At 49.2% G+C, this 22,024-nt stretch overlaps 1 protein-coding gene across 1 annotated transcript; it reads right to left on the bottom strand.

The window, feature by feature from the left end:
• SELENON (selenoprotein N) lies at positions 1–20,435 on the bottom strand. Its single transcript, XM_021375544.1, has 12 exons — positions 16,469–20,435; positions 12,902–13,019; positions 11,986–12,113; positions 11,118–11,330; positions 10,160–10,284; positions 9,245–9,382; positions 7,533–7,614; positions 6,370–6,558; positions 5,302–5,407; positions 4,473–4,585; positions 3,658–3,759; positions 1–2,530 (listed from the first exon to the last, which is right to left on the bottom strand). The coding sequence occupies exons 1-12, from the start codon at positions 16,799–16,801 to the stop codon at positions 2,360–2,362; spliced, it is 1,818 nt and encodes a 605-aa protein (XP_021231219.1). The 5' UTR covers positions 16,802–20,435; the 3' UTR covers positions 1–2,359.

The following is a 22,024-nucleotide window of genomic DNA, read 5'->3' on the forward strand; positions in this document are numbered from 1 at the left end:
TGAGGTGGTGGGATCGGTTTAACTAGCGCGGCTACAGGCGGCCCGGACGGCCCGTCACACCGAGCGGCACCGACGCACGCAGCCCCAGAGGCGGAGCAGCGCTGCTTTCCCACGACGTGCTGCTGTCAGACATCAGCTCTGACCCGCTTGTGGATTTAAGGCCAGAGCATCACGAAGCGCAGGAGATCGCGAAAAGCAGCATCACCCTCCCACTCTGGAGTATCACAAGCTTACTGAAAAAATATAGTAAGATTACAAATATATAAGAGCAAATGCTTGGCAGGTATTAAAAAAATAAGTCCTCAGGCAACAGTTTCTGTCCAGAGCCCACTCACAGCAGGAGATGGAAGGTGACACGTTGATTACGTTGTCTTGTGGTTAATGAGTTAATATGAGGACACTGCTGAATCCAGGATTCTCCAGATTGCCCCAGGCTATGGACGGCTGTTCAGGCTCCTCCTGCTGCCACTCAGTTGAATCCCCTCCATCCTGTGCTCACAGCACCAGGGAGAGGGGCTTGCATCTCTCCTCTGCCTGGTCCTCCCTAGCTTTGCCTGCACCTGTTTCTCCAAGCCTTGAGAAGACAGCCCCGGAGTGCTCAGCCACTGCTCCCTCCGGCCCCTTCTGCAACAAAACCAGTCAAAAGAAAAACAAATGGAAGGAATACACACGTGCACTGCTTTGAAGGCTGCAGCCCCAGACTGAGAGGTGAACAAAAAAAAAGAAACAAAGAAAACCCCTCAGGTGAAGCTCTGAGAAAGCCATAAGAGCAGATAACGCTACAGCAGTGCTTCCCAAGGAGCTGGATGGAGGCAGGCACTCTGCTCTGTTGCTTTTGGCTTGGTCCAAAGTCCCCAAGAGGGACAATGGAGGCTGAGCCTGCCATGGTGACACTTTCCACGGCCACCACTGAAAGCACTGTCTGTATGTAATCCAACCCTGTAATTACCACAGGCCCCCTGAAGTGCTAGGAAAGTGCAGAGCTAATGCATAGTTAAAAAGCCAATACTAAGAAACATCCCACAGGTAATTAATCTCACTTAGAGCAATTAGCAAAGCTACACCGAGTTGCTCAAAGGTCCATCTAATCTCAGCCTGATGACCTCCAGAGATCCCTTCCAACCTTATCCATTCTGTGGTTCTGTGAATCACGACACCCCAGCATTCCTTCCAGGTCCTGAAGCCCAGGAATGAAAGTACCCCCCCCCCCCTTCAAAAAACAAAAAGGCTTTCCCCCAACTTTGGATTTGGTCCAACAAAATTGTGCTTCAGAGAGCAGAAAAAGCATCAATAGAAAGAGCTGCTTGCAGCCATCTTCTGAAGATGCTTTGTCTCACCTACCTATAGGAATGTGCTTAAAACACCATTTCATTTACCAAAAGGTGAGGTGGGAGTAGCTTTGGTCTGAGTAGAATGGGGGCACAGTTCATTACAGCATCCCATAGCCTGTAGGCACACAGGGAGCTCACTGCCAGAGGCTCTGACCCTTAATCCCCAAGTTAATCCAGACCTGACATCTCTAAGCTGCACCATTCCTCTTATTGCCCCATTCTCCACTCCTAATTGCACCACATCAACCTCATCATCTCCATCAGCTGCAAAGATTGTGAGTGATAGAGCTCTCGCACCATGTCACTCAGGATAACTGTCCCAGGCACCCAGGAAGCTGGGAGGAGGCTACTTCAGAGATCAAGCCTCCAGCTAGACCTTCCTACTTCCATGCCTACACAAAATCAGCTACAGTCTCATTACACACAGGTTGCCACTGCTGTCAATAATGCTACCACAAAGAACTGGGATCCACGCCGCCCAGCAGCTTACAGCTCAGTGCTGCTGGCAGGAAGTGCAGCACACACCAGCTGCCCAGGGAAGAGCTTCCTGGCTGCACTGGATTCTGTGCACTTGCTCACACAGCACGGGTGTGCATCACGAGTGTTGGGTCATCACAGCAATGCTGTTCTCTGTAATTCAACACGCAGTCTAGCCCTGGAGATCAGATGTTTCCTGGTGATGCTTGGCATAGCTGTAAAAAGAGTTTCACCCCAGAGTCAGAACAGGAGGTGGAAGAACATGAGGGTGGGTGGCAAGGTGTATGCACAAAGAATGTTTATAGATCCAAGTATTTTCACTGCTGTAAAACCTCGCCTGAACTCAGCAGGGCAGATGACATAAACTGGTATCATTTGAAACTTTAGCCTTGAACCAACATCTCCAGATCATCCAGAGAAAAGCCCCAGTCCTGGAATTGTCTGTATCTTAACATCAATGCATGGCAGGAAGATGAGGAAGAACTGCTGCAATCAAAATAGATGTCTGAAGTATTTGGCCAACTCCATGAGGCATTCGGGTGCCTTTGGTTTTAGTTCTGCAAGTAGGATTTTGCTCTTTGCAGTCCTTCCTTCAGAAACTGGAGGTAAGTTGCAGTAGAAGGGTCATCAAAGTTGGCTGAGAAACTAAAGATACTACTTTCAACATCTTCAGGCTTCATAGAAGTAATATCCAGGAAGTAGTTGGCATTGATATGGTGAATCTAGGAGAGAAAACAGATGAGAAGACTTTAAAGGCCAGCACAATTTCCCATCCACTGCCTTGGCCTCTAGCCACAGCATAGGTGACGAGACTGCAACAACTCTTAAAGAATCTCAAATACTTTGCAAATGCTAACTCAGCATCTGAGATTTGGGTTTCTATTTTACAGTCAGACAAAGATGAATGAAAGACAATGGTCTGTTCTTTCCCTTGAGAGTGCTGACCCTTCCATTTAGGTTAAGAAAAATAAGAAGGTGATTTGGGAGAAATCATGCAGGCATAAAACCTAGCTCTGAGTGCAAGTCAGCACACAGCAGCCCAGCCATGCTGACTGCTGGGGTGCACATTCTCAGACCAGCATACCTGCAAAACCAGCATGTGTGTTTAAAATGCCTCTGTGCCTTCCATTCCCCGAAGGAAGTAGGACAGGGAGACACAAAGTCACTGTTCATAGCAAACTTAACAGGCTGTAACTCACTGAGTTGAAGCCTCTCAGCAGCCTACAGCCTCGTGTAGAGAGGAGCTACTGAAGAAGCAGCAAGAAGTCACTGCAAACATTACCAGCTGAGGTCTGGCTAGTGTGGGGAACAGTCGGATTAGCAATGGCAGGATCCTCCACTGCAGACAGCTTGGCTGCTGACACATAGAAAACCCTACAGCATGAAGCATCAGAAGCTACTGTTGAAATATGAGGCAGAGGTGGTTGCTGGGTGCACAGCAAAGAAAAAGATAAATGCGCCAGAAGCTGCTGCTAAGGAGAGATTTTCTCCTCAGAGTATGAGCACAGAGGATAGTGGGTGAAGGAAAAAAGCTATAGTGGCTTCCTAAATGTCACTGGCTCCAACCACAGATGAGGAAATGCAGGTAGATGTTTGGGTTTGGTTCAACTGTGTTTTTTTCCCCCCTACAGACACTGTTCTGTCTCGGAATAAAAAGACATTTGTTTCAGACTTCTTGGAAGAGCACTTGCTGCTGTCATAGCATCCACAAGTACACGGCACAGTCCTACAAAGGCTTGAGGAGCCAGAGAATGGCTGAGGGAGCACGACACTCGCTTCAGGCTCTGCAGATGACAGAGTACATTCTGGTGGGGAGAACCAAGTGCAGCTGAAGAGCTAATGACCGTACCACCGTGCCATTGGGGAGGCAGATGATCATCTCCACGGGGAAGTTGTATTTTTCAAGGTGCAGGTCAGCCAGCTTGCTGTAGAACTCATTCTCTCTGTTTGTCTGTAAGGAAACCCCGAAGAAACATATTTGTATACACTGAAACTAGCAGAACAGAGCGGGAGGAGTAAGCCTAACATGAGTAGAGGGGGCAGACCAAAGAGCCACTCTGTAGCATGGTAGCTGTCTCCATTTTCATGATCTGCTTTACTATTTCCTTGCCACTGTCCCCCCCCCCCTCCCCCCACTTCTGCTGTAGCTTTTCTCCTCCAAAAATAAAATCATCCCATCACTGGCAGTTCCCAGGCACATCAGCAGTCCAACCCCAGTTTTTTCCAGCATCTCCAGCTCTGTAACTGACCCCTGCTGACAACAAAGGCCAAGGGACAGACTCACAAGTGGGGAAAGGTGCAGTCAGGAGACCCAGGAGTCAGAGAGTATTTGGTTACTCCCTGGGTTGCAGAGAAATCAGCCTGACAATAGCACAGCAAGCCCGGGACAGGGCTTGAAGCATCAAGGGACAGTGAAGCATCTGGTCTGCTTTTTCATACCAGCACCATGACAGAGTGAAGGGGATGACTCTGCTATTTTCTTAGCCTGCCTCTATCTGGCGTTTGTTTTGCCACTGCAGCTGCTAGGACACATAGGGCTTGGAACCAAAATCCATCATCTGCACAGGTGTGATCTCCCCTCTTCTGCCAGCACCTCTGTGCCAAGCACCACCTGTGCTCACCAGAACCAAACACAAAGAAAGCAGATGGGACTGCAGCGCTCACCTGCAGCTCTTCCAGCTCCTTTACAAGTGACCAGCTGCTAATGAAGCTCTCATTCAGCAGGGCGAGGATGGGCGAACTTTCCAGGACAGTCTCCCGGAGAGTTCGCCCCGAACCTGGCATACAAAGAGAGGCAGACAGCAGTTTGCAGTGACTCCTGAGCTGATTATTGCCATGATTCATGTCACTGCTACAGCTGCTGCAGCAGCTGGTTTAGGCTCCCCCCCAACCTGGGGCACTGTCTTATTTCCCCTCTGCTGACAGTTTTCCATAGCTTACTGCTTCCAGTGCACGCTGCTGGTAAAGAAGACTCACCAGAGCAGAACCCGCTCACTTGCCAAACAGCACAAGGACTAGGGCAAGAATGTCATGGAGGCTGACTGGTTTGGTGCTTTTCAGAAAAGATCAGACCCTGCACATCTACCCTGAGTGCCTCTTGCTTTTCACACTAAGCAGAGCAATCTTCAGCTCCTGTGCAGGCATCAGGGACAAAGCAGAGAGTAGTGTCTCTTTTACTCTGCAGATGCCGACCTCAGCAGACTGAGAAGGGAAGAGAAAGGGGGAAGACCAGACCCACAGCTCCCCCTCACCAAAGGCACCTAAATTACTGAGTTGTCTAGGGCTTTTCTCAAATAGATCTAATCCTGTCACTGGGGATCTAAGCTCTGATCAGTAATTCCCCACTTCCAGCCCTTTTCTATTCAGGCATATTCAGTACCAAAATGAGTAACATAACATCTACCACTGGCTCCCTGACCAGCTCCCTGACACCCTGCCCTTCTCAGACCCAGAATGAGGTACATCATTCCTCCCTTGTGGGAGTGTCTCTCACCTCAGCAGGACTGGTCATCCAGGGCACCCCACAGCAGGATTGAGTGCACCAGCTTCTTTTCTGCTTTTGCTCTCTCAAAAGCTTGTGTGAAGGGAAGATAGGAAACCTGGAGACAGAGATAGGAGACTTGAGAAGCAGGCATGGAACAGCCCATCCCAAATATAAGCGGGATCTGAAGGAACCACACCTGCCACATCCCACAGGTGACATACAATGACCCAGTGTAGTTCCTGTAGATCAAAGCAAATGATAACTGTGGTGCTCTCCCCAGGGGTAACTTTCATCCTCCCTCACTACAGGGACTACACAGAGCAGAGAGGTACTTCCCTGGCAAGAACAATCTCTTTTCCTGCTGACTTTCAGCTGGTCATCTTATACTGCTGCTCAGGTAGGACACAGCAAGGCACAGCAAGTCTGAATCATTACCTGTGTTCTCATGTGACCCGTAGCCATTCCTTTAGGAAATATTCAGGAAGATAAAATTGCTCTCAGGTCTGACAAACAGCTGAGGATACAGTGAGATTGCAGCAAAATCCCCATAGTAAGTGGGCTGTTATTTGCACACCCAGCTTTACACACTGTGGATAGCCTGCAAATATGCCTCTGCAGGCTGGGAAACCTGAATTTGAGATATTTATTACAAAACCTCACTGAAACACCTTAAAAAATGTCTGAGAGGGACCCTGCACAGAGATTGTTCCAATCACTCAAATGAAGGGAATTTTATTATCACCTGAGCAGGTGAAAGTGAGATTTGCAAGCCCAAGCAGGAGGAGGCAGTCATTGGAACATTCTTCAGTTAAGGAAGGAGTGACAGCAGCTGCCATCTGTTTCACAGGCTATTCTCATGTTAAATAGTTTGGGTCACCCAATGCTATAAATCTGTGGTCACTGCAGGATGCAGTGGCATAGGGAGAACACATTGAGCTGGAAGACCCTCATACCACTCTGAATGCTGATCAGGTTGTGGCCTCTGATTTCTGCTGGTCCTCCAAGTGACTGGACATCTCAGTAAAAGTGACCCGCCTCAGTGAAACATGCCAATGAAAAGTACAGTCTGTTCCTCACCTTCTTAAATGGATACATGGCCACTTCCAGCTTCTGGGCTGCCTCTTCCCAGGGGATTTCTTGCTGCCAGGTTATCTCTTCAAACACAAACTGAATAGGCTCCCCTGAGGGATCCCTGCTGTCAATCACATTTCCGTTCTCATCATAGATCACAGAGGGGACCGAGGGCCCTGTGGATTCCAGCTCCATCTGCAGGAGAAGAGGCTCGGAGTCAGACACTGTGGATATTCAGCTATGTGTTCTTCTGTACACCAGGACAGGATAAAGATGCAAATTAAGACTGTACAGCTTCTAATGAAGATAGAGACCTATGCCTCCTGGAGCTGCACCTGAACAGCTGTAGATTTGTTTTATTGGGGAATAAGAGGAAAACAACTTCATTTCCTTCCATTATTGTCTGCCTGTTCTGTCTCGGTTGGAAATGCAAGAGACTTGTTCATTACATGTTGCCATCTTCTGAGTGGGGATTTCTGACTGTGGGATATCAGACCCTTAAAATCATTAATCTGCAGAGCTCATCTTGTTCATACGATCAGCAAAGCCCTGATACACTCCGTGGCTAGCCACAAGAACGTGCAACAATGAAAGATGTTCAGGAGCTCCCCTGTAGCTTAGAATTCTGGTACGAAGGAAATTATTTTTTAAGCCTGTTTTCACTAATTTTGCTGCTTAAAAAGAAATACAGAATTTAGTTTAGGAGAAAATGGGACTGTCAAATTCAGGTATTCACAATTCTGACTTATGTTTCCTGTCCGAAGAGCTGAGATTACCACAAAATAGAGGAATAAGCTCATGCAGTTTCTAAATCCAGACACACTGTTGTACATACACCGCTCTGGGCTCAGAGCCTGCGTTCTGCTCCCTGTTCCCTTCTGCCTGTCAGTCAACTTTTTAAAAATAGAAAAAAATCATGTGACACCAGGAGGTTAAGATTCAACCCACAGAGACCAACAGAAGGGCGTAAAAAGATCACAAGAGCTGAAAATAGTCATGTTGCTGCAAAGGACATTTCAGATCAACTGAGATTATATTATTATATTGAAGCATTCAACAGAAAGCTCTAAAGAGCAAGGATAACTGAGGTTATGCAGCTCAGGCACGTGGCAGCATAAATCCTTGACAAGATACAGCATGTACACAGGGAACTGAGTGTGGTTACAGACCTGAGGCAGGTAACCTATATCCACTTCCATGTTGCTGCCTTCACTCGCCCCATACAGCCACTCCATATCAACGTTCAGAGACCTGGAAGGTGAACCCAGTATGTTCAGTTACCCAAGGCTAAAGCTGCGCATGGAACATCCTAATGCTCTTCTTCAACAGCCCACACTGAGGCTCAGAACCTATAAGTTCTTAGAGACCACAGTGTTCCCTCCACAAGACCTGCAACAGTACATCCCAGATGGCTCGGAGCCCAAACACCCACCTCACATTTCAGGAAAAGGCACTCCTACCTTTAAGTAGCATCAAAGTAAGGAAGAGAGAGGTACATATATTTGCACATCCTTCCTTGCTAGCACTTAGCTTGCACATTCTGATCCCACTGAACTTTTCAAAGCATTTTTTTGGGGAAGCAAAAGGCTTTTCGTAAGGAGTTCTGGCAGAGCTGTAAGTGTCTGCTTCCTCTACTGAATGTGCTGACAGAGCCATAAGGACAGAGCCACCAGGATTTTAAAATGTAATTTTCTCTTCTGCCATCACAGGCAAAGAGAATTGAGGCTCCTTTCCCCTAGAACATTTCCAGCTGCTTGCCAGAGAGCAGGAATGAGCCAGTGTGAAACTACACACATAAAATGAAATGACAAGCAGAAACGTTTTGAAGCGTGTGCATCAGACTTTGCTGAACTTCAGTGCTTTCAGGCAGGCACTGAGATCATCAGGGGCTGCTGCCTCTTCAGACCCTTTCCATCTCTCCTCATGCTCCAAGTACAAAGGGACACAGTTCCCGGTGAATGAATCAGATCCTAAAATAAGACAGGGATTCTCAGTAACTGCAGAGATGCACTTGCCAGTATTACAGGCAACTGTAAAGCTCATTTCACTCAGATTTTCCAAGGACTTGGCTGAAAAGCATCAGCTCATCCAGCCCAGACACCCAAGGAGTCTTTGCAGCTTGCAACAAGCATTTGGCTTCTCTAAGAGTCCTGGCCACAACCAGGGGCTGCCGGGACAGGTCAGAGGATCACAGCCAGCCTGAAGCGGCGCTGATAACGAAGAGGCTGCCACCTGTCAATATCAGGAAAACTTAAACTCATCGCTCCTGTGCGTCTTCCCAAGAGGCTGCAGGTACCTCCCTTCTGAGGAGGTGTGGCACAGTGCAGCTCAGGCTTGGATTCTTGTTACAGTCAGGTTATGCAAAGACATCCACCCCCTAGTCCCATTCATGCCCTATATCTCCAGTAAGCTCTGCCCAGCTTGTCCCTCCCTCCCTCCCTCCTCAGTTCTTGTCCTTCTCTGCCTCTCCCAAACCCCACCAGACCTGCTGATAAGCAGAGGCACTCCTGAAAAAACTGAATCGGATCCAATTTAGGGAGCAGTTCTGTCTACAGAATTGAAAACACGACAACCATGATGAACGCTAGCAGAGAAGGATGTGCAAACAAAACAGAAGCAAACAGCAAAACTAGCAGGCACAAAGCTCAGACTGCAGATCTGTCTTTCCTGTACAGGCCAGGACAACCATGCCCCACACTGCTCTGCTCAGGGCTGTCACTGCACCCGTATTTTCAAATGAAAAGAGTCCACCAGCCTCCTCCCATGCACAGTCCCCACCTTTGCTTTTTGCAGGACAGGATCCCAGAGTCCCTGGGTTTCCACTGGGCTTAATTTACCACAGTCCTCAAGTCTGTTCAGCACACAAAAGAAACTGCTGTACCTCTTGTTAGGGACGAAGAGCTTAAACTCTCGGACATGGGAAGAATCCTTGGAGAGGACGATGTAACCTGTGAACTGGCCTGGGGAAAACCAGAAGGGGAAGTCTGGTGGCTCGTTCAGCTGGAACTCAGCATGGATCCTGAAATGAGATGGGAGCCGTCAGCTCCAGAGCTGGGAGGAAGGGATCATGTGCTGCAGATGACAGCAGAAAGAAGCGATCTGCAGGCACCAGAAAGAGCAAAGTCTAACTGCAGGAGAGAGGTTGGGTTCAAAAAGCTTTTCATGTCACACAGCAAAAAAAGATGAAAGACTGGAGCAGATTCCCAGGGTCAGCAGTGTCGCTGGTATTGATGCCTTCTGGAAGTGGGCAATAAGTGTACACCCAGGAAGGATGAGTTACATTACGAGTCCTTGAAACGCAGACACAAACTCAAATGCCTTCAGTCTCCCTCCCAGTCTAACTGGGCAAATCACAGCTGTATTTAACAAAGACAGTAAAACAGGAGAACAATTCCACAGAATCCTCCCTTCCCTTGGAGAAACACTCCATCCCCAGACTAAACAAAATCTAACAAATTCCTTGCTACTCAGACTCTCTCCATTCAATCAAACACATCACTAAGTCAAGAGTGATAGCGTGCTGGCTGCTGTCCTGGACCTGGGCAACACCAGGGACTCAGTGACCCTGGGAGCACAGGTGCCCCCTTCAGGCATCAGGAAAGCATCACACACAGCGAGAGCTCCTCCAACTCCAGCCAGGGCACATCTCGTCTAGTCTGGGAACAAGACTGTATGTGCAGCGACATGCACATGCTCTGCCACTGGCACACAGCAGCCTTCTCTACTCCCCTGAGGTATGGTACACATCAGAAGTGTCCCCAACACCTTCTCTATGAGACTGGACCCATGCTCTTACCTGAATGCTATGGTATAGTAGTAGGTGCTGATGGCTTGGATACAGGCCACGGATCCTTGGGGAGCAAAGCGGGTTTTTACAAAGGGGCGTGGGTGGAACATGCTCAGAAGCCTGTGGATTATGATCTATGGAAGGAATTGTAAAAGAATAAAAAAGACAGCACTTTCCCTAGCGCAAATCACAGGTCAGATGCAGCTCGGAAACAACTCCCCACCAGATCAGGAAGACAGGAGACTTGCAGCAACTTAAAAATTAGCTTGGAGACATACCTAGCCACAAAATAAGGAGATAAAGCTAGAGGCTTTCTTTAAAAACAAATCCATCTTCTGTGTTTCTTTATGCAATTCCTGCTGTTTACAAGTTTCCATTATCCCAGCTGGGTGAACGAGCATGCTCATCTGATCTGCGTGGCTGTACCTAACCAACACTCCTTAAGACTTTGAATGAATATGTAATCAATATGCACAAGTGGTGAAGCTGTATCAGCTGTGTGATCAGGGACACCCATCCGGGCACCCAGGGGAGGGCGATATCCACACTGGCTTTACAAACTATGTGCACATGTGACTTTGGTCCTCAATGAAATGTCTCACCTCTGGGTGGCAAACAGTAACTGTTCCACAAGACATGATCATCTCATTCAAGTGTTTTCTGAATAACCCTCTCCTCTCCCTGCTCTGGAAAGACTAGCCTAAGAACCCAAGCACTTAAAGCAAAATGAAGTTACTCCAGTCAGCCTTACAAATGACAGATACCCTGAGATGTTGCCTGCTCTGTTTTAACCTCTGATTTAAAAGACAGTGCCCCTGGCTGTACACTGCAGCCTTTTTGCTGCCTTGGAAAGCCCAGTGAGACATAATCCAGCAGCCTTGTCCACTCAATTTATCTGGGCTATAAGGCAGTACACATTTATACAAGCCAGCTCTCAGATATACAGAAATCAAATTTCATATCTCACCTCTTTGCCTTTGGGAGGTGGAGGGTAAAACCTGTTGTTGGAAAGATATCCAGTGAAGATGTTCAGTTCGCTAGGAATTATCCACCACGGATCGCCAACATCAAGCTTATTCTTGGGAGGAAGAAAGGCTTTAAACTGTTTGGCAAGCATCACACTCTTAGGGGATACAGGAGCAGTCCAATTCCTCAGCCCAGAAAGAGCGACGTGAGAAATCTGTCAAAAGATAGCATCAGAGCTTAGCCTACACTCCTGATGCTGATGGATGTAACCATGCTTAGGAGGAGAAAGAAAAATAAATCCTGTTTTCAATTCTTTGCACCACCCCAAGCACCACCAAATAGTTCTGTCAGCTTTGAATTACGTGAGCAAAAGGAAATGGGAGGCAGTGAACAGGGCACATGACACCACTGCTCTCGGTGGAGCCACCTCTGCTGCCTGCTTCAGGCTTCCTGGGAAGAGCGTATTCATCGGGACAGAGCGGGGCTGAACGCACCGAAAACAGCACAACGCTGCAGAAAGCTGCAAGCTTGCTGGTCAAAGCACACAGCTAGACAAAAACGATGTGATGGGTGAACAAATGGCTGACAAAGGCTTATAGGAAATGGGGTCACATCGGGCTGGTGGCCAGCCACCGGAGGAGTTCCACAGGGCTCCGTTTTAGGGCCAGTTCTTTTCAATGTTTTAATCAGTGACTTGGGCGCAGGACTTGAAGCTGAGTGAGTCTGCGGGTGACACTAAATTGGGAGAAGCTGCTGACTCTCTCAAAGGCAAAGAGGCCTTGCCTGTACTTATTCCTGGTGCTGTTACCAGCCCATAGGATATGGTCACGTTGGAATTTTTGGCCCTACACATCCTGCAGGATACATACCCCCAAGAAACCATCTTTGCTCTTTGTCATCGTTTCCATGACCAAAGGCTGGAATTTAGCCACAATGGACAACGTCTCCCCATTTGGATCAGGTGCATCCTCTTCAAAGTCTGAGACCGGAGTAACCCCTAGACAAGGAGACAGAAATTTAAGCAGCTGTTTCCCCTCCCTCCCCTCTGAAGCCACTGTGAAGTGATGATACGTTTTTCCTGGCTAATCTAGGAGCACTGGGAGCTTCCCAGCTGTCACTACACTGTATGCAATAGGGAACCCACCAGAACTCAGAGCCACCCTGGCTTCTGCTACTTGAATTAAAGGGGAGCCCTTCTTTCAGTGGATGACACTCTAAACCCCACAGCTGTTAAACACTTTTATCTAATCTAGGAGGGAAAAGACACATATGCTTCAGTCAATTCATTAAACATAAGCAAACAACTCTCTGTATTTCAATTGCACTGTTAAGTTCTGCTGGATGCTATCATCACCACACTTTCTCCTGCTTGGCATCACCAAGGGACATTTGCTACGTGCTGATACAGCCTCCAAACATGACCTCTCACAGCTGCTATGAGAGAGACTGCTGCAGCAAGAGAAGCATATGATTGAAATGGGACTCACTAACAGTGCTGGCCTAGCCTGGGCTGAGCTGCATTTGTTGCATTTATCCATCCCAAATCTCCTATAAGCTCTAGACAAAGTAACTTACACGCTCTGCTAGTCCAGAAATGGGACCTTTACTCTTATAAAAACTGAACTTTGTGGAAGTGGCGTCTAGTGCTGAAGCCTTCTCATTAACACTCTCTCTTCATGTAAGTAAGACCCAAAGCAGCACCCAGAAAAAAAATAAAGGCATCAATAAAAACTGCTTTTGCTCAGTCTGTGCAGAGAGAGCTCTGTATGGCAGACAGAAACGTACCTGTCAGCTTCTCAGCTACTGGCTTGAACTCTTCTGGACTGAGGTACAGATCGTTGTTTGTGTCCAGAGAAGAAAACAGAAACAGCCCCTCGCTGCCCAAAGACTTCAGTGCCAGCTCCTAGATTGGGAAGAAAGGGGAAGCGAGATTTCACTCCTGCCTCTCCCAGAAGCTCATTCTGAGCACTCTGAGCTTCGGAATTATTTTGCATTCTTTCCAGACCGCAAACAGTGATCAAATGAAAAGATCAACACCCCTTGGCAGGATTTTGTCTCCTGCGTCGGGACTAGGCCGAGATTTCGGCTCCTTGCTCTGCACCCATACATCGGGAACCACAACTGAAACCATCTTCTCCAGACACTCCTGTAGGATCCCTGTGCCTCAGTTTCTCCCTCTGTAATGCTCGGTGTGACAGCCTGCAAAGCCCACATGGATCCTCCAGTGGCAAACAGCAACGACACGCACTGACACGCAAAGTCTCACTTGAAATGGTCCCAGAAAGACGAGATTCTTCTAGCCATTTCCACTCTGCAGCACCCAGCGCTGACGGAAAAAGGACAGCTTGCAGGCAGAGCAAGAGTGCTCCACTTTGTTGTGAGGGGAAGGGACAGCGAGAAGGACAAGTTGCATCACCCACAGCCAGCAGATCCCCCCTGGTCTATCATTTTGGGGCAGCTTCCCCTGCCACCCCAGTAAACGCCTAAAGCTGTAAGGACAAATTCCCTGCCACTTACTGTTTAACTGTTTATTGTTTGCCACACCATTATCACCCCCACAGCTCCTGAACAGGTTTATTTTCCTGTCTGTCACCTGCCAGTCTGAAGCAGCACTAATGCAGCCCAGAAGGCTTTGCTCCCATCATCTGCAACAACAGAAGCACTTAAGAGCCTCCCAGGGTCGTTTCAGGACTGAGCAGACAAAAGATAAAGATGTTGGAATACAAACCAGAGATCTGGACTCAGACATGGCTGAATAAAGACCATAATCCAGAACATGGAACGTAGAGAAGAGCACAAAGGAACTACGCAGCTGCAAATATGAGTAAAGGAAGATGAGGGATATTTATCTACAGAGGAGCAACCCATTCAGGAATCCCCATGTTTCTAGAGCCCAAACTGTGGCTTCATCCCCTAGATGACTGGGGACAAATGTTCATGGGGCTCCATATAGCAACATTTTCCTGAGCAGCTGCCCTGTTACCTGACAGCCAGGTGACAGGGTTCTGTCACAAAGCGTTGGATCAGGCTCCAGAGCTTGCTTGGGCATGGCACATCCTGCACCATCCTCACAGTGCAGGCAAGCTTGTAGGCTGTGCACAACAGCAACCTCCTCTGCACAGGAGGCCAAGCTAAGTGTGCTAAGCTCTAATGAGATGGGCCACGTCCCAGGCCTCTCCACAGTGCATCAATGATTCCCTGCTGATGAATCTTTCAGACTCCCTCTCTTCTTTTGCACTTCACAGAGACAGACCTCAAGGGATGGAAGGCAAATGAGCGACAAAGATTTTAGCTGGTGAGACCACCTGCTGCTGCAGTATTAGGAAAACGACGTGATAATTTGCTTAACAGGGCTGGAAGGCAGAAAGAGAATCAGTTATGCCCCACACATGCAGAACGTTTCTGAGCAGTGAAGGCAGCAGAATATGAGGAAGGGAATGCGGGTGCCAGGTGTAAGACGTTACCATCTATCAGCCCATAAGAACGGAGAGCACGCTCCAATAACCTGAACCATGTGTTTTAAGCAAGCTGAAGAAAAAGCTTTGTTCTGTTCTCCAGCACTGCCCAGTCACAACCTGCCCGTCCTCTAGGAGAAGAAAAAACCTTTGGCAGACCTAGCATTTTGTCACGTAGGTCTGAGGTCCTCCCAGGCAGCCGTGAAGAGCTGTCTCAATCATTCTACTGTCCCTGCCTGAAGAATTCCCCTAATTAATAGTTTTGAGCCATTTCCCCCCCCTTTTTTTTGTTGCAATGTAAAAAAAGAGCCAAAGAAAAGAGGTATTCTTTAAAAACACGTCCTTTCACCATTGAGATACTGAAGTTTGAGCTTTACTACAAGTCAACTGAATTACAAAGATCACGATCAAATACAAAGTAAAAAAGGCATATTTAAAAATAAAAAAAATAACTTAAAAGCCCCCATTTTCAGCTACCATTCTCTATTCTTTTACCGCTTCTACCGTAAGAGTCGCTCAAGGCACACAAAATATGCATGTTCAGTACGAAAGAAACCCACAAACTTCTGAGAGTTTGGGACCTTTTTTAAAGGGAATACACTAGGAAGAACAGATGTTTCCAGAGGGCACGTGAGGAGGTGTGAAGCATTGCATCAAGTACAGCGCGGGGAGCCTGCACTCCTGCTCTTCCCTCTCTATGGGAGAAACACTGGGGAGGTGGAGGCACGGCCAGGTCCCATGGCTGCATCAGAAATAACCTTCGGTGGCAAGACACAGCTCAAAGCTGCAGCGCTGGCACTAGAGCTCTGCTGTCATGGAGTTTATTTGGCACAGATGCTCATGTCCCCAGCACCTCACTGCCTGCACAGGGCTGTGTGACAGTGTCTGGTTGTCACCTCGGCCCTTAGCAGCCATCTGAAAGCCAACGGTGGCCACTGGGATCTGGTGGTCACCACAGATTTGGGGTCACCTCTGGTGCCTGGCAGCAATCGCAGCCCTGTGGTTGTTTCTACCACCTCAAGCCCACGGATGCTGGTGTATGGTGAGCACTTATGGCCACCTCGGTGCAGCTGTGCTCCTCAGCCCGATGCTGGCTTGGCAGGCAGCAGCCACCTCAAGCTCCACTGATGCCTAGCAGTGGGCACAGCCTGGAAACAGCTGCCATAGCTTCACCACCACTGCACCTCATGGCTGCGGCCACCGATCCCTTGTTGCCTCCATAGCCCACTGGGAGCCACCAGCACATCTGGAATCACCTCGGCATGGTACCTGCCGCCATCATCCATCCTGGTGACCATCTCTACCCCAGTGGCCACCTCAGCCCCACAATGGTGACTTTAGTGCTGTGATGGACCCCTCAGCTTCATGATGGACCCCTCAGCCTCATGATGGCCACCTCAGCCCTGCAATGGCCACCTTAGGCCCATCACAGCCATCTCAGCCCCACCATGGACCCCTCAGTGCTGTGATGGCCACCTCAGCCCCGGGACGGCCACCTCAGGCCCACGATGGCCCCCTCAACTGTGTGACAGCCACCTCAGCCCTGTGATGGACTCCTTAACCCCACGATGGCCACCTCAGAAGTACGATTGTCACCTCAGCCCCACGGTGGACCCCTCAGCCCCATGACGGCCACCTCACCCCCGTGATGGCCACCGCAGCCCCACGACAGACCTCCTCAGCCCCCCAGTTCCCTCACTCCAGGACAACCATCCCGCCGCCACCTCAAACCCTCTGGCTACTTCACTCTAGCGCCCACCGCGGCCCGCTGATGGCCAACTGAAGCCGCACGGCCCCCTCAGCCCCGCAGCCCCTCCGCGCTCACCGCCCCCTCAGCCCCAGCACCGAGGCGCTCCGCCCGCCATTTCCGGAGGGGCCCTCCCCTCCGTCCCGCTACCTGCTGCCGGGCGGCCTCGGCGTCTCGGTAGTACTTAACGGCGGCCAGCGCTGCCAAGGCGGCCAGGGCCAGCGCCAGCCGCGACGGTGCCGCGCCGGGAACCGCCATAGGCTCCGCGCTCAGCGCCGCCGCTCCGCCATGGCCGCGCCGGAGCGGGGGCGGTGTCCGGCGAGAGGGGCCGGGCTGAGGGAAGGGCTCCGCCCGGAGCGCGGGGCCCGGAGAGGGTGAGGGGAAAATGTAAGTTTGTGCTTCGCATCTGGTGTGATTTATCATAGGATTGCTCAGGTTGGAAAAGATCCTCAAGATGATCCAGTCCAAGCGCAACCTAACCATACTGCCCCAACTCTAACAGCGCACCGCTAAATCACGTCCCTGAGCACCACATCCAGACGGATTTTAAACACATTCAGGGACGGTGGCTCAACCACCTCCCTGGGGAGTCCATTCCAGCGCCTAACAGGCCTTTCCATAAAGAAGTTCTTCCTGATATCCAACCTTATCCTCCCCTGGTGCAACTTGAGGCCATTTCCCCTTGTCCTGTCACCAGTGAGAAGCGACCGACCCCGCTCTCGCTGCCATCACCTTTCAGGTATTTGAAGAGAGCAATAAGGTCTCCCCTCATTCTCCTCTTCCCCAGACCAAACAGCCCCAGTTCCTTCCCAGCTCGTGGTGATTTCAGGATCGGTCTTTGGTCCTTAATTCAGCGCGCAGCCAACAAGAGCTGCACCCAGCTCTGTTACCAGCCGAGGGGTTCAGCTCCCCAAAACAAAGCACAGAATCATTCATGTTGGAATGACCACCGAGATCATCCCGCCCAATCATCACCCTGTGCCCGCTCTCACCATGACCCTCAGTGCCACATCCACCTTTTCTGTAACACCCCCAGGGATGCTGACCCCACCGCTCCCTGGGCAGCTGTGCCAGTGCATCACCGCCCTTTCTGAGAAGCAATTGTTCTCCAATATCCAACCTGACCCCCCCAGTACAACTCAAGACCTCCACTTCTCATCCTACTGCTGTTACCCAGGAGAAGAGGCCGACCCTCCCTCACTATAACCTCCTTTCAGGGAGCTATAGAGGGTAATAACATTTCCCCTGATCATTCTCTTCTCCAGACTGACCAATCCCAATTTCCACAGCTGATTCCATAAACTCTGTGCTGATGCCCCTTTTAACAGACAACAGAATTTTCACTTGCATGTGTTTTCACAGGGATTTAAGACCCATGGCCATCAGGCTGGAAGCGAATGGCTGAGCCACTCTGCAACCACAGGGCAACGATTCTCACCTGCAGTCTGAATGGAGCTGGCACTGCTGCCATCCCTCAGTGATCCCTGCTCCTTGCACCTCAGTCTTCGAGTCATTTCCACCATCGCCCTGGTTATAGACATCAATGACACCCCAAACTTAGACGCTCTGTGTTCTTTGTGTTCTTCTGTGTGGCTGTCATGTTGCTTCTTAGCACTGGATTGCCCAAGATAGATATTTAGTCATTTTAATCTTTTCCCCATCAGTCAGTCTCCCTGCTCTTCCCTACATGCAGTCCTGCACTGCACTGAAATCTTGATTGCTCAGGAAGATTTAGTGCCGTGTTTTGCTGCTGCAGGGTTAGTGGTGCAGAATGGCTGAGCTCCCTAAGGGTAGCAGGAAGCAGCGGCATTTCATCTTGTGAAGCTTTTGCTATTTCCTAAGCCTTCCTAATCATTTCTGTTTTAGGTTTAAGGAGTGTTTTGGTTAGAGAGCGTGACCAAGAGCCATGAAGAAAGCAGCGTGAGCTGCTCAAGAAAGAGGCTGGCAACCCTGAACAACAGCCAGGAGTGTGGAGTTGTGAGAAATCCCCAGGAGCAGCAAAAAAGCACAGCGCGTTTTCATGCAGAACACAGAGAACACGTCTGGAGGGAACAAGATGCAGGTGTTGAAGTGCAGCCTTCTCCTTGGAACTTGGGCACTGTTCCCCTCTCTGCCCAGATCCACGTGTAGCCCTTGGTGTTTCTCTTGCAGTGATGGTGTGAGCTTGGGCAATGCTAGAGGTATCTAGGTGCACCGGAGCATTGGGCCATCAGCAACAGCATGAAATTTAACATGAACAGGTAGCTGGCAAATACCAGATTCTGCAATAGGAACAAAGTAGCGCTGCACATAGGTTCGCACTGGGAGACAAGCAGCTGGAGAGCAGCCCTACAAGAGGGCAGTCTGGGGTGCTGGTTGCCTGCAGTCTCAGTCTGAACCTATGTATTCTGGGGTGCATTAAACGCAGCACAAGCAGCCAGTCAACAGGAGCTATTCTCGCACATTTAGCATTGGTCTGGCCTCACTTAGAATACTGTGTGCAGTTCTCAATTTAAAGAGGGCGTTAAGATGCTTGAACGTGTCCAGAGGAACACAACAAAGCTGGCAAAAGGGCAGGAAGGAAGGTCCTGTGAGAAGCACCCGAGGACACTGTGTGCTAAGCTTGCAGGAGAGGTTGAGGAGTCCCCTCACTGCTCTCCACAGCGTCCTGAGGAAGGGAAGTGCTCATCTTTCCTCGCTGGTATCCAGCAACAGGATGCATAGCAATGGAACAAAGCTGTGCCAGGGGAGGTTCAGACCAGACATCAGGAAAAACTTACTAAGAGGGTAGTTAGACACTAAAACTGGCTTCAGAGAGGTGGCTGTCCGTGTTCAACAGGCATTCGGATAATGCCCTTCTACACAGTTTAACTTTGGTTCAGTTCCAGAGTAGCCTGCCAGTTGGAAGAGACCTACCTACAAAGATTATTGAGTCCAGCTGAAACTATTCTGTTCTACACACAATGCACCAGAATGGGAAGCCCAGTAACACATGAACACCAGGTGATTTACAACTCAGATCGGTGCCGTTACATCTGCATGACAGAGGGAGGGAGGGGAGGGCTCCTTCCGCCACTCACACCACAGAAGAAAGCATTCACAAAACTCTATCACTGCTTTTTGCCCCATTGGTCAAAGGAACACTGCTTGGGCCATGGGGAGGAAAAGGGAAGAACAGAATTAACAGAGCACTGAAATAACGTCTGGGAATAGAGACAAGCGTGAGAGAGTTGGTCTCCACTTCAGATGTGCTTTAAGCTTTCCTAGACTCACTAGGTTGGACAGAGAGGTGTGGAGAGCTTTAGTTTACCTCAAATAACCTAGCAAGTGCTTTTAGAGCATAAAATATAACAGGATGAGACAGCTTTGAGACAGGATAAATACACCTGAGTGTCCGGGAAATGAGCAAGAGGTGACATGAAATGACAGACCCTGCAGATGGAAAAGGAGACCTGATAGAGCAGCTGGCAGAGCCCAAATGGTATCGTGTAGATAAGAAGCAGAGGGGCTCATTTTATATCCCAACCATTTCCAGTGTCATCAGCGAGCATATAAAAATGACAAAGCGTTGAATTATTTGATAGGAAGAAAGAAAGAAAGGCAAAAGGTGAAGTAATTCAGGGCATCTGCTGGGAAGCAATCCTCCTCAAAGGAGAACAAAACCAACTTTTGGCTCCGTGCTGCTGGTTCTTGAGATTGCACATTACAGCGCTGAGGAAGAATTTCAAATATTCAGACATCTGCGGAGTGGCCCACCCGGGCACCCCTGTATCAAAGGAAAGCCTCCTGATAGAGAAATAACGAGGAAGATTTCCACCATGAAAATTCCCCCAGCAGGAAAATACTGTCCTGCATTTCCCTTCTGCCAACAGGGAGAGTCCAGCCGAAAATACGAAAAAATAGGAAGAATTTGGTCGCAGAGATGGAAAGCTTGCATCGAGTTTTTTTTTGGAGTAGGACAGGTTTTCCATACGTTGGAATACACAGAGTACCTCCATGGTCTGGAGTGGTACGATCTGAGAGGAGAGAAACCCTGTCCTCATATAAATGTATGGCCTCATTCCCACAGCCCGAAACCTGGCCTGTTTTAAAGTCAAAGCGATCATTACGTAATGGAAGGCAGCATTAAAATTGAAGCTCTGCCCACAAATGGAGAAAGTACCTGGAAACAGAACAGCCCCTGAGGAAGCGAGTGCTGGTCAGACTGCAGCCCAAAAAAAACTCCTCTGGAAAACAAGAAGGAGCGAGGAGAATTTAAGTCCAGCTTCACATAGGGCCTCTCAAAGGGGCTAAGAATTACTGAGATGCGGTTGTTGCAGCAGTGCAGCTTGCATCCTGACCCACGGTAGATGCACTGTGACACAAAACTACGCGGGCAGACCTGGGAAACACACCTCATCCTTGAAAAGGAACGGGCAGCAAAGCTGCAGAGCGAGGTTTGGTTCAGGCATTTCGAACTAGAGCACATTCAGCAGAAGAGCATGAGCCAACGCCTCCCAAATTCCCATGTGCTTGCATTCCTCGCTCCTCCTCGCAACTTTATTTTCAATCCATTCCAGCAAGTCACTCCCATGGGCTCTCTAGTCAAAAGCACTGACAATGCAAGGGTGTTTCATTGAAAGGATTCCTGATTCCACAAGTCTTATTACCTGTCTCCGCACAGAATGAAGCCACAGACCCAAATGTGATGAGAATAAATGGCTGAAACTTCAGAACCTCTGGCTCCGGTGGCTGGAGCTCAATGCATCAGATATGAAACGATCAGATCCGCGTTTGTTTTCTGGATTGTTTTGTCTTATTCCCTTTTATGGCCAGGTGGCAACAGCCAGCTGTTCTACAAGTTGCCAGTTTTCATCTCTAGCACGCGATGAAACTTTCACCAGAACTCCATTTAAAGGAAATTCCCTACAGACATAAACCAGGATCACGTCCCGATGCTGAAAATTAACGCGATCATCTCAGTTCCTGAATCTGAATGCAAGAGAGGAAATAGGAAGGAACCTAGGCTGATACATTTCCTGCTAAGGGGACTCTAGAGTAGGAAACACCATGTATCCACAGCACGATTCCCACATGCTTGAATCATAAAGGTTGGAAAAGACCTCCAGGATCATCTAGTCCAGCCATCAACCCATCCCCACCACGCTCACTAATCCATGCCCAAGTCATGCACCCAGTGCGGGGCATGAAAGCAAAAGGCAGGAAAGCAGCCCAAAGACATCTATCTTCCCAGATCTTTTCTGTTAAGACATTTAAAGTGAAATCTCTGGTTCAAGCGTAACACCCCATTAATCTACTTAGAGCATGAAAACCGAGGGCTTTCCCATCTGGAGAAACACAAAAAACCCTCCCACCCCCACCTAGCGGGAAGCATACAGGGTGTGTGCAAGGAAAGAGCTGAAATCCCAGAGCTGAGGTCCCTGCTCCAGCAAAAGCATCCAGCCAAGGCTCAGGGCGGGCCAAAGAGTGAGGAGAGAGCAGAAGCATTTCAGAACACCACTGAGGCAAACATTTCTGTTAGCTGCATTGCTGCAGGACAGAAGAATCCCAGTTGTGGCTCAAGGCTACGCCTGGGAACAAAGCTGATCCTTGGATCCTGCTAAATGCAGACAATCTCAATGCAGTGCCTGTGATTAATCCACTGACTTGAGTGACTAGCTGTGAGTACCTGTAAGCACAGCCAGAGGTACCTGCAGAACTCTATAGTCTGCAGGAGTGGAAATTGTA

Source organism: Numida meleagris, chromosome 22 (assembly GCF_002078875.1).
Source record: "Numida meleagris isolate 19003 breed g44 Domestic line chromosome 22, NumMel1.0, whole genome shotgun sequence".
NCBI classification, from domain to species: domain Eukaryota; kingdom Metazoa; phylum Chordata; class Aves; order Galliformes; family Numididae; genus Numida; species Numida meleagris.